This window comes from Heptranchias perlo, chromosome 23 (genome assembly GCF_035084215.1).
Source record: "Heptranchias perlo isolate sHepPer1 chromosome 23, sHepPer1.hap1, whole genome shotgun sequence".
NCBI lineage: Eukaryota > Metazoa > Chordata > Chondrichthyes > Hexanchiformes > Hexanchidae > Heptranchias > Heptranchias perlo.
Window position 1 is genome coordinate 23,556,891 of NC_090347.1, and position 18,339 is coordinate 23,575,229.

Genomic DNA, 18,339 nt, shown 5'->3' on the forward strand with positions numbered 1-18,339 from the left:
GGTTGGGTTTTAATTTTAAAATTTTTACCTTCCGACCCGCCCCCAACCCACCTGTTCGTGGGGTTAAAATTTACCCCCTGATCACTATCCTGCAAACCCCTGCTAGAAGTGTACACCTGAGGAAGTTGGGAGAGGACAGAATGAGGTTTGGTGATGATGCTCCCTTTGATTGAGCAGCCTGCCTATAGTCAATATTGAAGCTTAATTGTGAATAATTACCACATAAGCAAGATACTAGAGGATGACCAGTGCCATCTCAGGAAGGTGCCTTGGGGAGAGATGGGGAGAATATTGGCAGGACTTTCATTTTTATGACACTTTTTGCCCATGCTAATTTTCTCCCTCTCTTTCTCTTCTGAAGCCATTTGATGCCTCATATATGGTTCTAAAGATACTGTGTATCCTCTGCCACCTCATCTAACTGGCATACATTCATGTGTCAGCCTTGACTATGAGGTATCCATAAGCTATTTGAACAGGGGGAGCACCACAGCCAGGCCCAATTCTTCCCTCAGCCAATGCTCACAGACATGCACTGCCAGCAGGGGTTTCTGGATAGCGATTAGTAGCAGGAACACTGCCTGATTTTCTCCTCCCTAAGGCAGGGACACTAAGGCCGATCACTGGCCTAGCTGGGATCAGCTAACACCCACCGATTGGGGATCAACGTTGAACCTTCCTCAGCTACTTACTGGACAAATTTATTGAGTTGTGGAGAGAGCTTAATAATATTAATTTATGAATACATTCTTCAGTTCTTTTCAACTGCTCTTAAGATGATGGTTTTAAAAACTGCAAGCATTGGTGCAGAATTTTAAGAGTTCATTTATATTGCAACTACAATTATGTTAAAGTTGCCGCATAACTCCAGAGCTGAATCCCAGGCCGACTCCAAACAGAAGCGACGTGACACCTTGCTCCTCCAACACCCCACCCCCCACCCCACCGCCCCCCCCCCCCCCCCCCCCCCCCGAAGGAGGCAGCTTGAGACCACTTGGGTTTGACATCAAGTGGAGTCCTGTGCGATGTCAAACCTGGTTTAAAAAGTGCTCAGGGGATCCGTCGGATTCCTCAGCTCGTTTTCAACTTAACCGGAGTTGCTTTAAATGCTGGGAGACAGATAGTTAAAGTTTAAAAGTACCATTAGTATCTGAAATTGAGTTTTTCAGAAACTCACATCCTGTTTTTTTTAAACAACATAATCATTCCGGTGTCAGCTTTCAGAAAGTGAAACAAACTCATTAGTTGCCTGTTGACACAATCATAATAATAATTTTAAAAATCTGTTTTAATTTCTTAGTAACCATCCTTGCCTATCCATCAATAATCCTGCATCTGTTGATTAAATTTCATGCTGGAACTAACAGTATAAATTTTATCTGTCATGCATGGCAACTGTGACTGATAAGAGTGGATAATTTTGTGCTGTTGGCTGCTTATCTGTCAGCACAGCACTAACACTCCAAATGATCCCAAAGTGTTATCAGACAAAGCTTAAATGCAAGATGACAAAAAAATGGAAGAAATGAGTTATATGATAAAAAGGATACACGTTCATTTTTTTTTCTCTAAGGATTTATTGACAGGTGATTCATGAAAACTTGCTTCTCTTTAACAGTCACATATTTATAACTGGAAGAAGGGCAAAGGTCATAGAACTTGTACACAGTCCTTGGCATCTTTCTGTAACTTTTTCTATCCTGTCTATCTCTAAATGCTTGCTTCAGGTCACATTGTTCAGGCCAATAGTGTGACGGAATCCAAGTGCAAATTCTTTGGCTGCTACACTCTGTGGTGGGAGCGGGCATGCAGAATTGGGATGGCATGTATAGGGCTATCGGTTTTTCCATTTAGGGGGACACACCACTCAACAGCTTAACTGAGAGCAACCTAAAGAAATGTGAAGTAATTCAGAACATTCCTAATAACTTGGTAACTCATTTCCCACCACTTTTGACACACTAGTCAGTGGTATATTTTTGAGAGAAGTACATATGTAGCTTGCTGCAGTACTATACCTAATTTGGTTAGAAAAATAAGTATGACATTTACATTAGGGACATTGACAACAGCTTAAAGTTTAGTCTATGTTGGCTATACATTAGTAAATAAATCATCAGGTGACAAGTTAACATAAATAATGGTGAGGTAAGGAATAGATAACAAAATTATGTATGTATTTGAAATGACAGGCAGGCTTGCAAAAGTAATTGGAGAAGCATTTGTAGCTTTTAACAACAACAACAACATCTTGCATTTATATAGCGCCTTTAACGTAGTAAAACGTTCCAAGGCGCTTCACAGGAGCATTATCAAACAAAATTTCACATTGAGCCACATAAGGAGGTATTAGGACTGATGACCAAAAGCTTGGTCAAAGAGGTATATTTTAAGGAGCGTCTTAAAGGAGGAGAGAGAGTTAAAGAGATGGAAAGGTTTATGGAGGGAATTCCAGAGCTTAGGGCCGAGACAGCTGAAGGCATGGCCGCCAATGGTGGAGCGATTAAAATCGGGGATTCGCAAGAGGCAAGAATTGGAGGGGCACAGAGATCTTGGAGAGTTGTAGGACTGGAGATAGTTACAGAGATAGGGAGGGAGGGGCGAGGCCATGGAGGGATTTGAAAACAAGGATGAGAATTTTAAAATCGAAGCGTTCCTGGACCGAGAGCCAATGAAGGTCAGCGAGCACAGGGGTGATGGGTGAACGGGACTTGGTGCAAGTTAGGATACGGGCAGCAGAGTTCTGGATGAGCTCAAGTTTATGGAGGGTGGAAGACGGGAGGCCAGCCAGGTGACCATTGGAATAGTCCAGTCTGGAAGTAACAAAGGCATGGATGAGGGTTTCAGCAGCAGATGAGCTGAGGCAGGGGCGGCTACGGACGATGTTACAAAGGTGGAAGTAGGCGGTCTTCGTGATGGAACAGATATGAGGTCAGAAGCTCATTTCAGGGTCAAATATGACGCCAAAGTTGCGAAAGGTCTGGTTCAGCCTCAGACAGTGGCCAGGCAGAGGGATGGAGTCAGTGGCTATGGAACAGAGTTTGCAGCAGGGACCAAATACAATGGCTTTGGTCTTCCCAATATTTAGTTGGAGGAAATTTTTGCTCATCCTGTACTGGATGTCAGACAAGCAATGTGACAAATAAGAGACAGTGGAGGGGTCGAGGGAGGTGATTGTGAGGAACTGCTGAATGTCGTCAGCGTACATGTGGAATCTGACGTCATGATTTCGGATGATGTAGACGAGAAATAGGAAAAAATAGGAAAAAAATTAAGTGCTTAAATAAGAATATACACTTAAGGGCATCAACGTGACATTGATATACATTTAAAATTATATAGTTAAGAGATGTACACTTAAGAGGTTGTACGCTTAAAAGGAGAACAAACTGAATATGTATACCTTTAACAAATGCTCACTGAAAGGCTGTATCAATTACCACAAAACAGGAATCTCAGCTGAACAGCAATTGGCATATTATAATTGACCTCGGCACCCTTGCCAAGGTTGCTGCTCCTGGCCTGTGAAGTACTCTACAAAGTGTACATGTGTGGATATCAGGTGAGAACAGGATCAATCTTAGTTGTGATCGAGGTGTATAACATACATTAAATTAAATTGTGGGAGCAGACGCAGGTTCAAACTGGTAAAAGGTAAATTTGGGACTCATACCAGGAAAATCTTCTTCAGACAAAGTGATCTACACATGGAATAGACTTCCAGGAAGGGTAGTAGAGGTGAAAAACCTGGAACCTTTTAAGAAACAATTCAATGCTGAAATGGGGTTACTTTAGGGTCTCTCTGGGTGGACGAATTAAGATGGGACGTATGGCCTTTATCATCCATAATTATCTTATGAATGGGGAATATGTTTATCCAGGATGATGAGATAATATGGGATACACTTAAACTGGTATTGCTTCCCTTTGGAAATTTAGACAGATCATTAGACTAAGGAACAAAACATGTAAGGACTAAATTCACCAACAAAGACTTAAATGCGAGTAGAATAGTGAGTAAATTATTTCTTATATCTAATATCTAGGATTCTGAATGGGGGAAGCATTGACCCCACTTTGGATCCAATCTTGGCTTGGAAGTATTTATTAACGGAAAGATTACTCTACTCTAGCAAACTCTTTTTAAGGCCAGTTCCCTCCTTTTCTTGACGATTATTTTTACAACTGAATCTGCACATTGTCAAGAGGTTACTTAAAGCTTTTAACTGCAGATATAATTTATTTTCAATGGATCTGACACATACACAACTGGAATAACTAACTTTATTCATTTTCATTAACTCAATTCACAAAATGGATGACACATCAAAAAAGACAATAAACAAATCTGCTGCTGTGAGTCCTCTGCAGTTATCACAAAAGGAGAATTCTGATCTTTAATAAATAGAACTGATGTAAATGTCCTACTTACCATAATCTTTCTTGCAGTACTTTTTCATATTTATTTTCAGTTTTCCCTTGGAAGCCTTGCAGTATGAGTCACAGTCTGTTGTGGGATGGAGAAGTAAAAACACACACATCAGACTACAAAAAGACATGGTAAAAACAGCATTGCTCAGAATAGCTGAGTCCTTACGGAATCCATCTGCTGCTGCCAATTGTGTTGTCTAATAGGTCTTATAGAGCATTCATAACGCCTTAATTTCTATAGAAAAAGTCACACAAAGAGCTCTGTCTGGTAAATACTTTGCTGTCTGCAGGCAGTCTTTGCCTTATTTGAGATCTTTAGGCCTCCCCTATTTACACCACCCAGGTCTCGTTTAAGCTACAGATTCCCCTCCTGTCAAAGTGGCACTGGCCCCTGATTAAGGCCCATGGATACCTCATTGTCACCTCAACCCGGGCTTGTGTCAAATTTTGCTTTCAGTCCATGGAGATTCTGACTACAGGTCATTCTCAAACAACAGAAGGTCAGGCAGGAAATGAGGAACCCATGGGGCATTAGCAATGCTTTTGGTGTCCTCTCAAGATAGGTGAACAAATAAATGTTCCACAAAGCACTTTTAATTTATATTGAGCCTGTTGCTCCTGCCTACTTTGTTGCTGCCTGCCTTTCCTTTACTTGGCTGCAGTGATAAGACACATTTGATATATTAGTTAACATACGCATAAGAGATTACGTCCAAATAAACTCTATTGTTAGGACAGGATCCAGTGGCTTTCTAGATTGTTAAAGTTGCATCGTCCCCTGTGATGGCCCCTCCATTGGTTTATATTTAAGTGCATAGCAAAATAAAAATGCATTGCACCTCTTTTTGCACCCCTTCATCTCAAGAAGGAATTGTCTCGGAATTTTCTCGGAGCTGCCCCTGCTCCATCGTCATAACTTTCCCGAAGGTGTAGTGCAATGCGGTTTCCGCCAGACTTCCGGCAAAGTTAGGGCAGCAGAACAGTCGCAGCTCTGAGGAAATTCCCAGCTATTACCTCCTTACTGGTGGATAATTCCACACATAAGAATCCCTCTCTAGTTCTTCACCCAAGTAGCCATTTTTCAGATGTGAGCTTATACAGTGATCACTGACATTATTATGGCATGGGGGACACATCTCATCCAAGCCCAATCCGGTCATCCACACACATGCACTTCCAATCAGGTTATAAGTGCAAATCATAGCTGATTTTCCCATAGTCCAAGGTTGATGAGGTCAGTTATAATACCCCCAGCTGAGATCAGGTAACTCAGCGCACATCAAGAATCAATCCTGGGACCTTCTGGTTTCTATGGCTCAGTTGCACACTGACTTTACCAACTGAGCCATCAGGGAGCCTCTCTTTAACTTTCTGCAGTTTCCTCATCCTATACAGCTTTCTTACAAAATAACTTGACCTGTATTGTAGTGATCTATTTTCAAGATAGTCCCTGCAGCATACTCAGTTCATGCACGCAGACACACGCATACGCAAACACACACACACTAATACATCCACATCTTTGGCTTTCAGTTGGTTAAACTGACCTAAATGTAGCAGTGGAGGCATCAGTCACTTTATTGAAAATCAGCCAACCAGCAATTTGCCTGCTTGAGCTAACTTAAAAGTCAGGGAATTAAGTTTAAACAACTTAGGAAAGTAAATTGATCATAGTGTTTTCATCAGTAAAAATGAGACAATATTTCGTTAGGAAAAAATTGGTTTGGCCTTAACCACACTGCAACAATACAAAATTCTTATTAAAGAAATAGATGACTCACCAGAAACTTAAAATGAAATTCAGCATTTTATAAACAAATTTAACTGAAGAAACATAAAGACTCACTTTTTTTTCTCCAACTTAAATTCATTAGAAAACCAGATACACTTCACTCATAGCATCAACCAAGGCATTGTTATAACTTTTTTTGGAGCTTTATACGGGCTAGAATATGAACAAACTTCATTGTTTTGCTCCTAGCTCGGCCAGGGCTTTATTTTCTTTTATGTTTTGAGTGAAAGAGGTTGCCCTAGCAACAGGGGGAAAAAAGAAAAATGCAGAAACATTGCAAGTAATACAGAATCAGCCCTGAACACAGCTAAAAGTCTGATCTAAATGGAAGTGAAGTCTATGCTAACTTCTCTGTGTTTACAATTAAGTTTAAAAAAAACACCGAGATTTCCCTGGTTCTTTACTTGCTGCTCATTCGAAAATTACATTTAACAGATGCAGAGATGGGGGCAGTGCAGACTGGAACTCAGGCATAAACCTCTACCTTTGGACAATAGAGCACAAACGAGTGCACAGTAGCAGGGTTTTCTTCTTGTTCAACAAGATTGATTGAAAAACAAATTGCTGCAAATAAAGCATGTAATTAGATTAAACCCCTCGCCCAAGTTACCAGGACTGAAACCAAATGGTTGGCATTTGAGTAGGCAAGGCCCAATTTGCATTTTTTTGTCCTCTGCTCTTTGCAGACAGTGTGAAGCAACTTCTGGAACATTCTGCACAAGCCAAAAACATAAAGAAATGTATTCCCTGAAGTAAATCTTCAAGGAATCTGGCTAAATAGCAGAGGGATAACTTTAAAATAAAAGCACTAACTATGTTGATTAAATATCAGACATCCTGTGGCAGTTCAGTTATGAAGTGAAAGTATAAACACTGGCCCCTTTTTCCAGGAAGTTCCTTGTGAATAATAGTACAGCTGCAAAGAATAGAGGGTCGCATGGCATCATTCATGACAGATAACAATGTCTGTTTTGTCCCGAACAAATGACTTCAAATTTTATATATAGCTGAATTATTTAACTACCCTCATAACTCTGTGTGCTGTTCCCCAGAGGGGGTGGCAAAGACTTCAGGACATATATCAGACCCAGCTTCTCACACCTGTTACACAGCTGCTGTGCATTCCTCTCCAGGTTGTTTGTATCCACTCAGAATCACAGGCCGTTTAGAGAGTTTTTTTTGGAGGCACCTGATCAAAAGGGCTGCAGCCTGTCAACCAAGTGAGATTTCAGCAAACCCTATCATTACTACTGAATATAGATTGAATTTTATGGCCATTTTGTGCATCCCTATCATTAGGGCAAGTGATTTGGTATCACTGAGATCGCTAAGCAATTAGCATTTTCGATTCATTTTTGCTAAAATTACAGTACTTGGACAGCAAATTGGGCTACATGGAACATAGGAACAGGAGTAGGCCATTCAGCCCCTCGTGCCTGTTCAATTTCTGTACTTATGGGCTACATAAGTATAGAAATTTACAGGATTTGTCATGGGACATTGCACTGTGCCAAATCACTTGCGCTATCGACCATATAAACTTTTACACAGAAAAGATATCCCTAGACGAGAAATACAACGTGTTAAGTAGAGAGCATTACTGCATCTATTCAACACTCACAATGCATGTTTCCTTTCCCACCTGGTTTGTGTTCCAGTTCCTTGGTCATAAACACATTTATAATGTCTAAACAATAATGGATTGTTCCTGTGATTCGCGGTAAGAAAAATATTTCAACTGGAACTTTCTAGAAGGTGCCAGGTGAATGTCAGGTATTTCCCTGGAGGTAGAGATCATTCTAGGCCTCGGTCAACTTGCTTGGATTCAAAACTCCTCCAGGGCCTGGTTACAGACTAACTATTAATGGAGCTTAGGAAAAGGTTCCTGTTCATCCCTGACCTGGTGAGTGCAGCTGTGGGGGAGAGTAAAAATGTGCGATACAGTGGAAGTGCATGTGCTTTGTCCCCTGCTGTTTCCTACAGTAATTAGTCTCGATCTCTGCAAATGGCTTTCTCGCAGGCACTCACTGAGGGAAGGCAAGAAAATTGCAGAGCTTAGCCAATTTATGTAGTTCTTTTGCACTCCAAGGGTGCATTAGAATCAAAGAATCATAGAAGTTTACAACATGGAAACAGGCCCTTCGGCCCAACATGTCCATGTCACCCAGTTTATACCACTAAGCTAGTCCCAATTGCCTGCACTTGGCCCAAATCCCTCTATACCCATCTTACCCATGTAACTGTCCAAATGCTTTTTAAAAGACAAAATTGTACCCGCCTCTACTACTGCCTCTGGCAGCTCGTTCCAGACACTCACCACCCTTTGAGTGAAAAAATTGCCCCTCTGGACCCTTTTGTATCTCTCCCCTCTCACCTTAAATATATGCCCCCTCGTTATAGACTCCCCTACCTTTGGGAAAAGATTTTGACTATCTACCTTATCTATGCCCCTCATTATTTTATAGACTTCTATAAGATCACCCCTAAACCACCTACTCTCCAGGGAAAAAAGTCTCAGTCTTTCCAACCTCTCCCTATAAGTCAAACCATCAAGTCCCGGTAGCATCCTAGTAAATCTTTTCTGCACTCGTTCTAGTTTAATAATATCCTTTCTATAATAGGGTGACCAGAACTGTACACAGTATTCCAAGTGTGGCCATTACTAATGTCTTGTACAACTTCAACAAGACATCCCAACTCCCGTATTCAATGTTCTGACCAATGAAACCAAGCATGCTGAATGCCTTCTTCACCACCCTATCCACCTGTAACTCCACTTTCAAGGAGCTATGAACCTGTACTCCTAGGCATCACCAAAGTTTTGGCCCCAAATTTGCATGGCTCTGGAGCCTTCCTGGCAGCAGGCGTGGGTCAGAAAATCCAGCCTGGACCTCATGTACCCGATTCATGTCATGCCGATTTTCCGACAGGTAACATGGGGCCAGAGAATGAGACCATGTTGACGGCATGAACCCCCAAATATCGGCAGCCTCTTTTGCTGCATTTCCTGCAGCAGGACCTGCAACCTTTCAGCATCCAAAGTAGCAATGCTGCCCACATGTCACCATGCGCCAGTTAATTTTTGTGTCACCATCACAACTTCCCCTTTAATGGCGAGCTGCAGCTCTTCAAGAGATGTTCTCTTGCCAGATTTCCAATTCCCAACCAATTGCACTATAAGCTAAGCTCCCTCGGCAAGCTAGTCACGTGGCAGTAGTCTATTCAAAGCAGGGAGAAGGACTTTGGAAAATTCAGGGTAATCTACCCTCTTAGCTGTCGATGCAGACAAACCTGGGACAACTCAACCCCATTTTTGCCCTCATCAGAAAATCAGGACTAGAGTCAGAGCCCAAATTGGGGTACAGCGAACAGTTCTGGTCTCCACACTATAAAAAAAGATATAGAGGCACTGGAGAAGGTGCAAAGAAGATTTACTAGGATGATACCAGAATTGAGAGGTTATACCTATCAGGAAAGATTGAATAGGCTGGGGCTCTTTTCTCTAGAAAAGGGAAGACTGAGGAGTGACCGGATAGAAATCTTTAAGATTATGAAAGGGTTTGATAGGGTAGAGGTAGAGAAGATTTGCGGGGGAGAACAGAACTAGGGGCCATAAATATAAGATAGTCACTAACAAATTCAATAGGGAATTCAGGAGAAACTTCTTTACTCAAAGAGTGGTAAGAATGTGGAACTCGCTACCCCAAGGAGTTGTTGAGGTTACTAGCATAGGTGCATTTAAGGAGAAGCTAGGTAAACACATGAGGGAGAAGGGTATAGAAGGATACCCTACGCCAGAGGGCTGTAGATGCTGAGTTATTAAGTATATTTAAGGCTGAGATAGATGAATTTTTGGACTCTAGGTGAATCAAGGGATATGGGGATCGGGCGGGAACGTGGAGTTGAGGTTGAAGATCAGCCATGATCTTATTGAATGGTGGAGCAGGCTTGAGGGGCTGTATGGCCTACTCCTGCTCCTATTTCTTATGTTCTTATATGTTGATAGGGTTAGATGAAGAAGGGTGGAAGAAAGCTCATGTGGAGCATAAACACGGGCATGGACCTGTTGGGCCGAATGGCCCGTTTCTGTGTTGTACATTCTTTTTAATTGTAAAAACACCAAAATCTTCAATTATCAGACATCTGCAGCTGGAGCTATAAAAAATGTGGAGTTGAGACAAGTTTTTCATCTGTTCTAATGATTATGAACAATTTTAATCTAGTAGCTGATCTAAAGCCAATTGATGCATTGTTGATGATAAAACTGGAAACTAGACTATTCATGCTTTTTATTTTAAAAACATACGAGCAACTGTATCCCTTTTATTGACCTACTTTCAAAGTCAAATTAACACAACGGGCTATAAATTGGGCCGCGTAGCCTCCTATGGACTCAAAATGGCATCCAGAATGCATGCACACTTCTAACGTGACGTGCGCCGGACGCCATCTTGGTAAAGGCGTTTGTGCACGTGCAGATAACGAGAGCCAGCAGCATGTAAAGTAGGGATAATATGCGGTAGATCAGTGTGTAACGCTGATTTAAAGGGACAGATGTGATTTTGGAACTCAACACTCCAGCCAATGCACTGTATTAATCTCGCACAGCTGAACAGGTCATAAACAGTATGGAGGACCCCCCACTAGCGCTATTTAAAGGGATCATGCAGGCGTTACAGGTTCATTACTGGATTATTGCTTCTGGCTGCTGATGCATTTGTACCTGTTTTTGGAGGTCTCCTATACTTGAATACCAGGACTAGGGGACATGGCCTAAAAATTAGAGCTAGGACTTGCAGGAGTGAAGTTAGGAAATGCTTCTACACGCAAAGGGTGGTAGAAGTTTGGAACGCTCTTCTGCAAACGGCAGTTGATGCTAGCTCAATTGTTAATTTTAAATCTGAGATTGATAGACTTTTGTTAACTAAAGGTATTAAGGGATATGGGGCTAAGGCGGATATATGGAGTTAGGCCACAGATCAACCATGATCTGAGTGAATGGCGGAACAGGCTCGAAGGGTTAAATGGCCCACTCCTGTTCCTAGCTTCCTATAATAAAGTTTCAATACTCTACAGGGATTGGGCTGGCTAGCCGAGAGGCAACAGCAAGGGCACTGGCAGGGTGGCAGGGATGGGACAGGAATGCTGTCATCCTGAGAGAAGACAGCAGGTTCATGTTCCATGGAGCCACTGCCACTTGCTGCCTCCTATTATGCGTCACCTTCTCCTTCAAGAAAGCAGGACGTAAGTCGGTGAGTGTCCTGCAGGATGTTTGGGTGATGTGCCTGTCATGGTTGAATAGCTGCCAGTGTGTGTGACCTGTGAGTTGTGGGAGTGCGGCTTGCAACAGTGGTAGTGTGTGTGGGTGAGAGGAAGCATCTGATTGGAGGAGTTGAGTGCTGATTGAAAGAATTTGTTGGTATGTGGGTGATGGGGGATGTAGTGTGTGGAGCAGTGGACGCGGCTAGTGGTGCAGTTGGTAGGAGACGCCACTTGATAGTTGCCCTCACTCACCTTGACCACTCGTGTCAAAGCATTGAACTTCTTCCTGCACTGCATCCATGTTCGTGGTGCTATGCGCCTGGCATTGACTTCTTCCCCTACTGCCTTCCATTGCCTCGGAAGCATATGTCTGGAGGGCCTCTTGCCCCCCCTGCGGATATAGGGTGCCCCTCGTTCTGTCCACTTCTTGCACCAAAGCCTCTAGTGCATCATCAGAGAACCTTGGTGCACGCTCTCTTGCAGGCCTGGTACAAACTCAGATCGGCAGATTGGTGAGGTCTGCTGTACAGTTTGGAGGATGTGGGATTTAGTAATGCGCAACCTTTATTCAATGTTTTAACATAACTCAACAGTTTGTAAACATAGGGACGGGACCTGCACCTGTGTTTTACATGTGCGATGTCTGATCTCTGTTCAGACTCTGTGTGGACCCGTATCTTATATTTTGCAAATAAGAGGTGCAGGCTGCCTTTAAGAGGCGCAGACTGCCTTTACATGATGCTAGCCACTTGCGATATCGGGCCCCTCCCCCCCGGCTGGTGAGCACCACTCAACAGCGCAACTAGGCCTGGCTGCTCGCATGAATCAGGTAAATCACCAGGCAGCACGAAAGTTACTTGCTGCCTGAATCTCAATGACCGAGCGTGGGTTAATCACACATCGCGACCCCCTCACTCGGTTTCAGGGGTTATCCAATTTAACCCCCAACATGTAATATTCCATTCCAACCACCAAATATTCAAAAGAGGGCCAAAAAAAAGGCTATTACAGCCATCAGGTCCACTCCATCCGACAATGATGCAACCTCATACACGATTGTCAGCCCCTTACCATGCAATCCCCTGGGAGAGGCAAAGAAAAAATGCAGATAAAATCCTATTGGTAATTCAGGAAAAATTGGGAAATTCCTCTCCATCTTTCACTTTCTTAAAGTAAGGTGCCAGGTGATTGCAGTAGCCATGTAAGTAAAATGCTTTTCTTTAACACGAGGTTTACAATAATGTAGAAAGCTTGTATAGTGCTTTTCTTACAAGCCGTAATCACAGCTAACAACTTACCCTCGATAACTAAAATGTGCTCTTCTCTTAGGAACATTAAGTTCCTCTTCAAAGGACTGTAGCAACTCTTTACTCAGTACATATTTTGGTAATCTGTTCCAGAGGGTGATGATTTTCTGCAAAAATAAATATTTCCTGCCACCTAACCCAACCCTTTGCCTAAAGTTTTTATATGCATACTCCCCAGTCCAACCTCAATCATATCCCCCTAAATCTATGTTTCTCTAAAGTAAATAGCTCTAACTCCTGACGACCCGCTTCTGCAACTTCCCTGGCAACCAAAATTGGACTCAGCACTCTCTAAGTGCAGAAGGACCAAGCCTTATTTAGCCCAAATATACTCTTCATTTTGTACTTGTTGGTCCTACCAATGCAATCTAAAACGCTATTTGCTTTCCCTATAATCTGCCTCTGCTTCTGCACCTTTAATTACTCTAATGTAAATACTTAATCGGTTACCCTTAATGGGTAACCCTGCCTGGAATTTCTTAAGCCTCCAAATGCATGACACTGCATTTGTCCACATTTAAATTGCATCAGCCACAAACAGGTCCACTCCCCTAACTTGTCTACAGCGGTCTGCAAACTACAGATTTGGTCTGAGTTACCAATCGCTGTGTACATTTTTGTGTCATCAGCAAAGAATCAACATTTCTGGGAGGGGAAGGGAGGAGAGAAAATTGATAAGAAATGTTACAAATTCAGATAGGGGATAACAATTGTGTTTTATTATGGATTTTAGGAATGTTCTGTAAAGGTGTCAAGGATATGGAACAACATTTTTACAAAGATAAATTCCAGATAAATGGAAAAAATTCTAGGGACATTTTCTTCTTTACCGAGCCTGGGGAATGCTCACTTTCCAGGTCCATTACGTTAGGTTTCCACCCCCATTATCCTGCCATGCCCTGCCCTGGGAATTCTGGTGCCACCAGAGTGTGTAACTGGTTGCTTGAGTGAGGTATTGGATGGCAGCTGGCACCCATAAATCCGTACCCCTGTGAGTCAGTGTTTGCAGGAGAGAAAGGGAGAAAATTGGAGCGGGAGAAAAATATATTAAAATATGGTTTGAACGACCGATCAGTTTACATGGATCTGATTTCATCTGCAGAGGACTTGACAGTGTGTTCTTGCTGACAGCAGAAATGGAAGTCATTTAGTATGCTGGTGAAACACTACATCTGGGTAGGATTTTTGAAGTTTGTTTAACTGAATACATATCAGCCCCTTCTGATTATGAAAGCCAGGTTTACGTGGGCAGTGAAAGTCAGATCCATCTATCAGTAACAATGTGCAAAATAATGCAAATGATGCTTTGTGTAGATGAGGGTCATAGGAAGTGGCAGTTGCATATTTGACCTTTGTCACTTTGAGGGTGAATGTGAAATCATGATGCGAAGTTCACACAGCTTATTTTCTTCATTTGTAGATTGTGGTTTAGCACTTAAAGAAATCTGAACCTAGTTGTAAATCTAGGTTCCTAAACTGACCACAAAACCAATGCAGCTCGTGAATATAAAGTCAAGAGAGGGCCGTAGGCAATTTGAATGGTTTAATGATTTAATATCTCATTCATAACAGTGTCTTTGGAAACAAAATATTTTTTGCCTGGAGATGTCCTGGCATATAGGAAATGTCCTGCAATATAACATAAAACATTAGCCTAAAAAAAGTCAGAGTCCAATGACCAGGATCTTTACAACAGCAATAGAACAGAGTCCACTGGAGAGAAACTGGAATACAGTATTCAGTCATTGAGTTTTTCTTAGTCAATAGTAACAGTGTTGGAGGATAAAGCATTTATTTTAGCTTTTTTAAATAGCAATAAAATGTACATATAAATTAAAAATGCTGGAAATGCTCAGCTGACCAGTCAGCATCTGGGCAAAAGGTTGATATTTTGATGAAAGGTTATACATCAACCTATGTTTCTCTTTCGGGTGCTGACCCAAATTAAAATGACCAAAAAAAATGTAGAAATTTAATTCAGTGTACTTACTTGTTCCAAATGATTACGATGAAAGAACAATGTATAATGGGAGGGGTCAGGGGGGTGGGGGGAAACGGAAGGGCATGACCTCATAAGCGTAGCATCTCGGCAACCTGACCCGAACCTCTGGATTCTGTTTCACAGACCACACAAGGTTAATTGTCAAAGGACAGGCTAACATGTATGTTTAACACTGAAACTGACCCTGTCTGACCTCATACTGCCCTGTCCTGACTAAGTATTGTGTTCTTCTTTAAAATGAAATTGTGAGGTTAATGGAACGTAGACATTTACTCCCTCATCTACACATGTGATCACCTGCTCAACCTCCCATTTATGAAAGATCTTAATCTCTAATGATAATTTCTGATCAATTCTACTGCCTACTGTCTCTAACTCCTTCATTCTCTTTTTCTGCCCCTGAGAAAATTAACCACAATCCCCTGACGAATGCGCTCGCTAATTCACACGACAATGACTCCTCCATCGACCTGCCCCACAACTGACTTACCTCCATTTTAAAATGCCATTATCCCACCAGATCCTTGATGGTCTCCCATCCCTGGTGTTCCTCTTGGTACAACAGCTATCTCCGTGGACAGAATTCTATGGGTGGCAACCTAGAGCACATGTTGTGTATGGCTTGGCCATCCAACATCAGACTGGCTTGATCACCTCAAGCAATGCTTCAACTCTCTCTCTGTCTGGTTAAATCCTCCTATTACTTCAGGTAAGGTCTCTCTGCTACCCTCAACACTAAAGGCTACTGTTGACCTTCCATTTGTCGTGCCTCCATTGTCCATCTCTTCAGCACCCATGCTGTCATGGTTCCCCTTTGTCCCAATGCAGTCACTATATCTCTTTAAATAGTTTCTCCTCCTTTGGTCTTCTTTGTTGTGTCTCAGGGATCCATCCTTGTTCTACTTCTATTCATCATTTACACGCTACCTCCTGGGGTATGATCTGCAAGCACAAGTTCAGCTTCCACATGTGTGGCGACAGCAAGCAATTCTATGTCTCTGCCACCAACATGTTCTCCAAGGCAATTGCTGCATTTTCTGACTGAGTGTCCAACACCAAGTACTGGAACAGTAAAAATTTCCTTCAGCTCACCATTGACAAAATCTAAGTTGCATTTTTCAGCTTTTACATGCTCTAATACCACAAATCTTGTTGGCTACCCACTCAGAATGAATCTGGTGGTATGCAACCTCTCTTTAACCCTGAGCTGACTTTTTATCCCACATCTGGTCTGTATCCAAGACTATATCCCTACACCTCTGGACATTACCTGTTTATATCCTTACCTCTCACCCACTGCTGCTGAAATCCTAATCCATGCCTTTATCACCTCAAGAACTGATTGCTCAAATGCTTTCCTCAGCACCCTCCCTTCACAAATCCTTCACAAAACTCAACTAATCCAGAGCACTGCTGTCTTTGTCCTCTTTTGCACAAAGTCCAACACACCTATTACCCCTATCCTTGTCAACTTAATTGATTTCATGATCTTATCTTTTTTTAAATCCCTCCATGGTTGCACTCCAACCAGTCTGAGTGATCTTTGTCAGCCATATGTCCCTACCTGCATCCTACATTCTTCTAATTTTGGATCACAGCTTGCTCCTGCTCTATCAGTTCTACCATCAAAGGCCAATTTTTCAATCACTATGACACGGCTTTGTGAATTCTTCATCAAAACCTTTCTATTTTGCTACCTCTCCCACTCTTCAAAATTCTCCCAGAAATTCACCTTTTCAATGCTATCTCCAGTTCCCTCTCCTTCTCTCAAACCCTCCTTTTTTTCTTGCTTGGTGTCCACCTCTCTACCTGTAAAATACTCTGAGTTGTTCTTTTATGTGGGGAGCATTGTATAAATATAATTTGCTATTGAATTGAAGTAGTTTTAATTGTACATTCAAAAGCTCATTGAAGTGAAAACATTGGAAGATAAAAGTTGATTTCTAGTAATACTGGTTGAAAGAACATTTGAAGGATGAAACTGAAGTAAATTTGAATATTTTACAATGTGTCCAGACTTTCATATCAGCACACTGAATGTACTAGAGACTATGATATAATAGATTCTCTCTTTGAAGACCCAAATTTAAATATGGTCAATTGCTAGGTAATGGGAAGATGTTGCTAGGGGCAAGTGCATGGAATTGTATCAGGTCAGTTAAATCCCAATTGAAAGCCAGATCCCATAGCAACTAATTTGAAAATCCTTGCTCTGGAAAGCCTAGTGTTTGGGTTGAACATGACACAGCATGTGATCCTCTTTGGAATGAATTGCACAGCCAGGAAAATAATGTGGTACTTGGCTTAGTGGATTCACACTGTAATTGGCTCAGTGCTGAGGTAAAGGAAAATTGGAAATTGCACTTTATCCAATGTAGTCAGCTCACACCTAAAATCTGAAGAATCTACAAAAAACTTTTACTGAAAATGTCGGCAGTATATTTCAGGTCTAGGCTGGTCAGCCCTGGAAACTGATATTATATCCCCAGATCTCACAAAGTTGCTTTTCTATTTTCCTCTTTGTTTTTTTTTCGAGCTTTGCTGTGTCATTTTTTGCTTTCTGTTCTTAATTTACTGCATGTCTACACAAGAAAGTTTCTATTTTATTTTTTCCCTGCTTTATTATTTATTTTAGGTTCTTTCTTCCTTGCCCCAATACCATGAGATGTCCATTCTCTTTCCCTGACAGATAGGCTTGGAAGACAACCTAATGCCAGACCATCTCACTCTTGGCCAGGGTCTCCAACATTTCCCTTCCTCCTTAAATCTCCATCCTCCACTCAGCACATCTAACATGTTCTCCCTTTGAAGGGATACAATACATTTGTAAATGGATAAATACAAAATACATTCTCCCATTTTGAAATTCCTTGCCTTGCCTATGTACAGGGAGTGTGCCACTCAACTATGGAATGAGGTAATGCTTGGAACTGTATCTTTATTTTTCCCTTTTCTGTTTTCCACAAACCATTAGCAACTACAAGAATAAATGTACACATCCATAGTGCAGGCTGGTAGAGTGGATCGGAGACTATCACTCTATACAAATAGCATGTCACCAATCTCATCACTGCCCTTCCCATCATTTCCGAAAACAATCCAAGAATTCAGCTGGCTCTCAGAGTAGTAAACCAGTCCAGAATGGAGGGTATTGGCCTTCCCAGAACAATCTGAAACTATTGAGAAGCTGTGGACAGAGATGGGTTTTAAATACCTAGTAATAACAAGCCCACTGGAACATCTGCCAATCTGAGCCATGGACTGTGCCTAGTTCTAGCAAAATGTCAGAAGGCGTAGGATGCCTTTCTGCAGATCCTCTCGATTAAGCAACCCCTAAAAGAAAAAGAAAGACTTGCATTTATATAGCGCCTTTCACCTCCTCAGGATGTCTCAAAGCGCTTTGTTGATTTAGAGATAAATATTGGCCAGAGGACCACTGCCCAGGATCAACAGGGGTGGAGGTTGCTGCAGCACCCTTCTATATACCACATACTATCCAATTCTCATCAGAATCTAAATGTAGAGAACCATGCAAGTTCGATAAT

General features: G+C 41.9%; 1 protein-coding gene across 4 annotated transcripts in view; it reads right to left on the bottom strand.

The window, feature by feature from the left end:
* ntn1a (netrin 1a) overlaps positions 1 to 18,339 on the bottom strand; it is a 157,514-nt gene that overhangs the window by 22,856 nt on the left and 116,319 nt on the right. For all 4 annotated transcript variants that reach the window (XM_068004198.1, XM_068004199.1, XM_068004201.1 and 1 more), the window contains one exon: positions 4,433 to 4,507. In XM_068004198.1, coding sequence (XP_067860299.1) covers positions 4,433 to 4,507 — 75 coding nt within the window. The remainder of the gene's footprint in view (positions 1 to 4,432; positions 4,508 to 18,339) is intronic.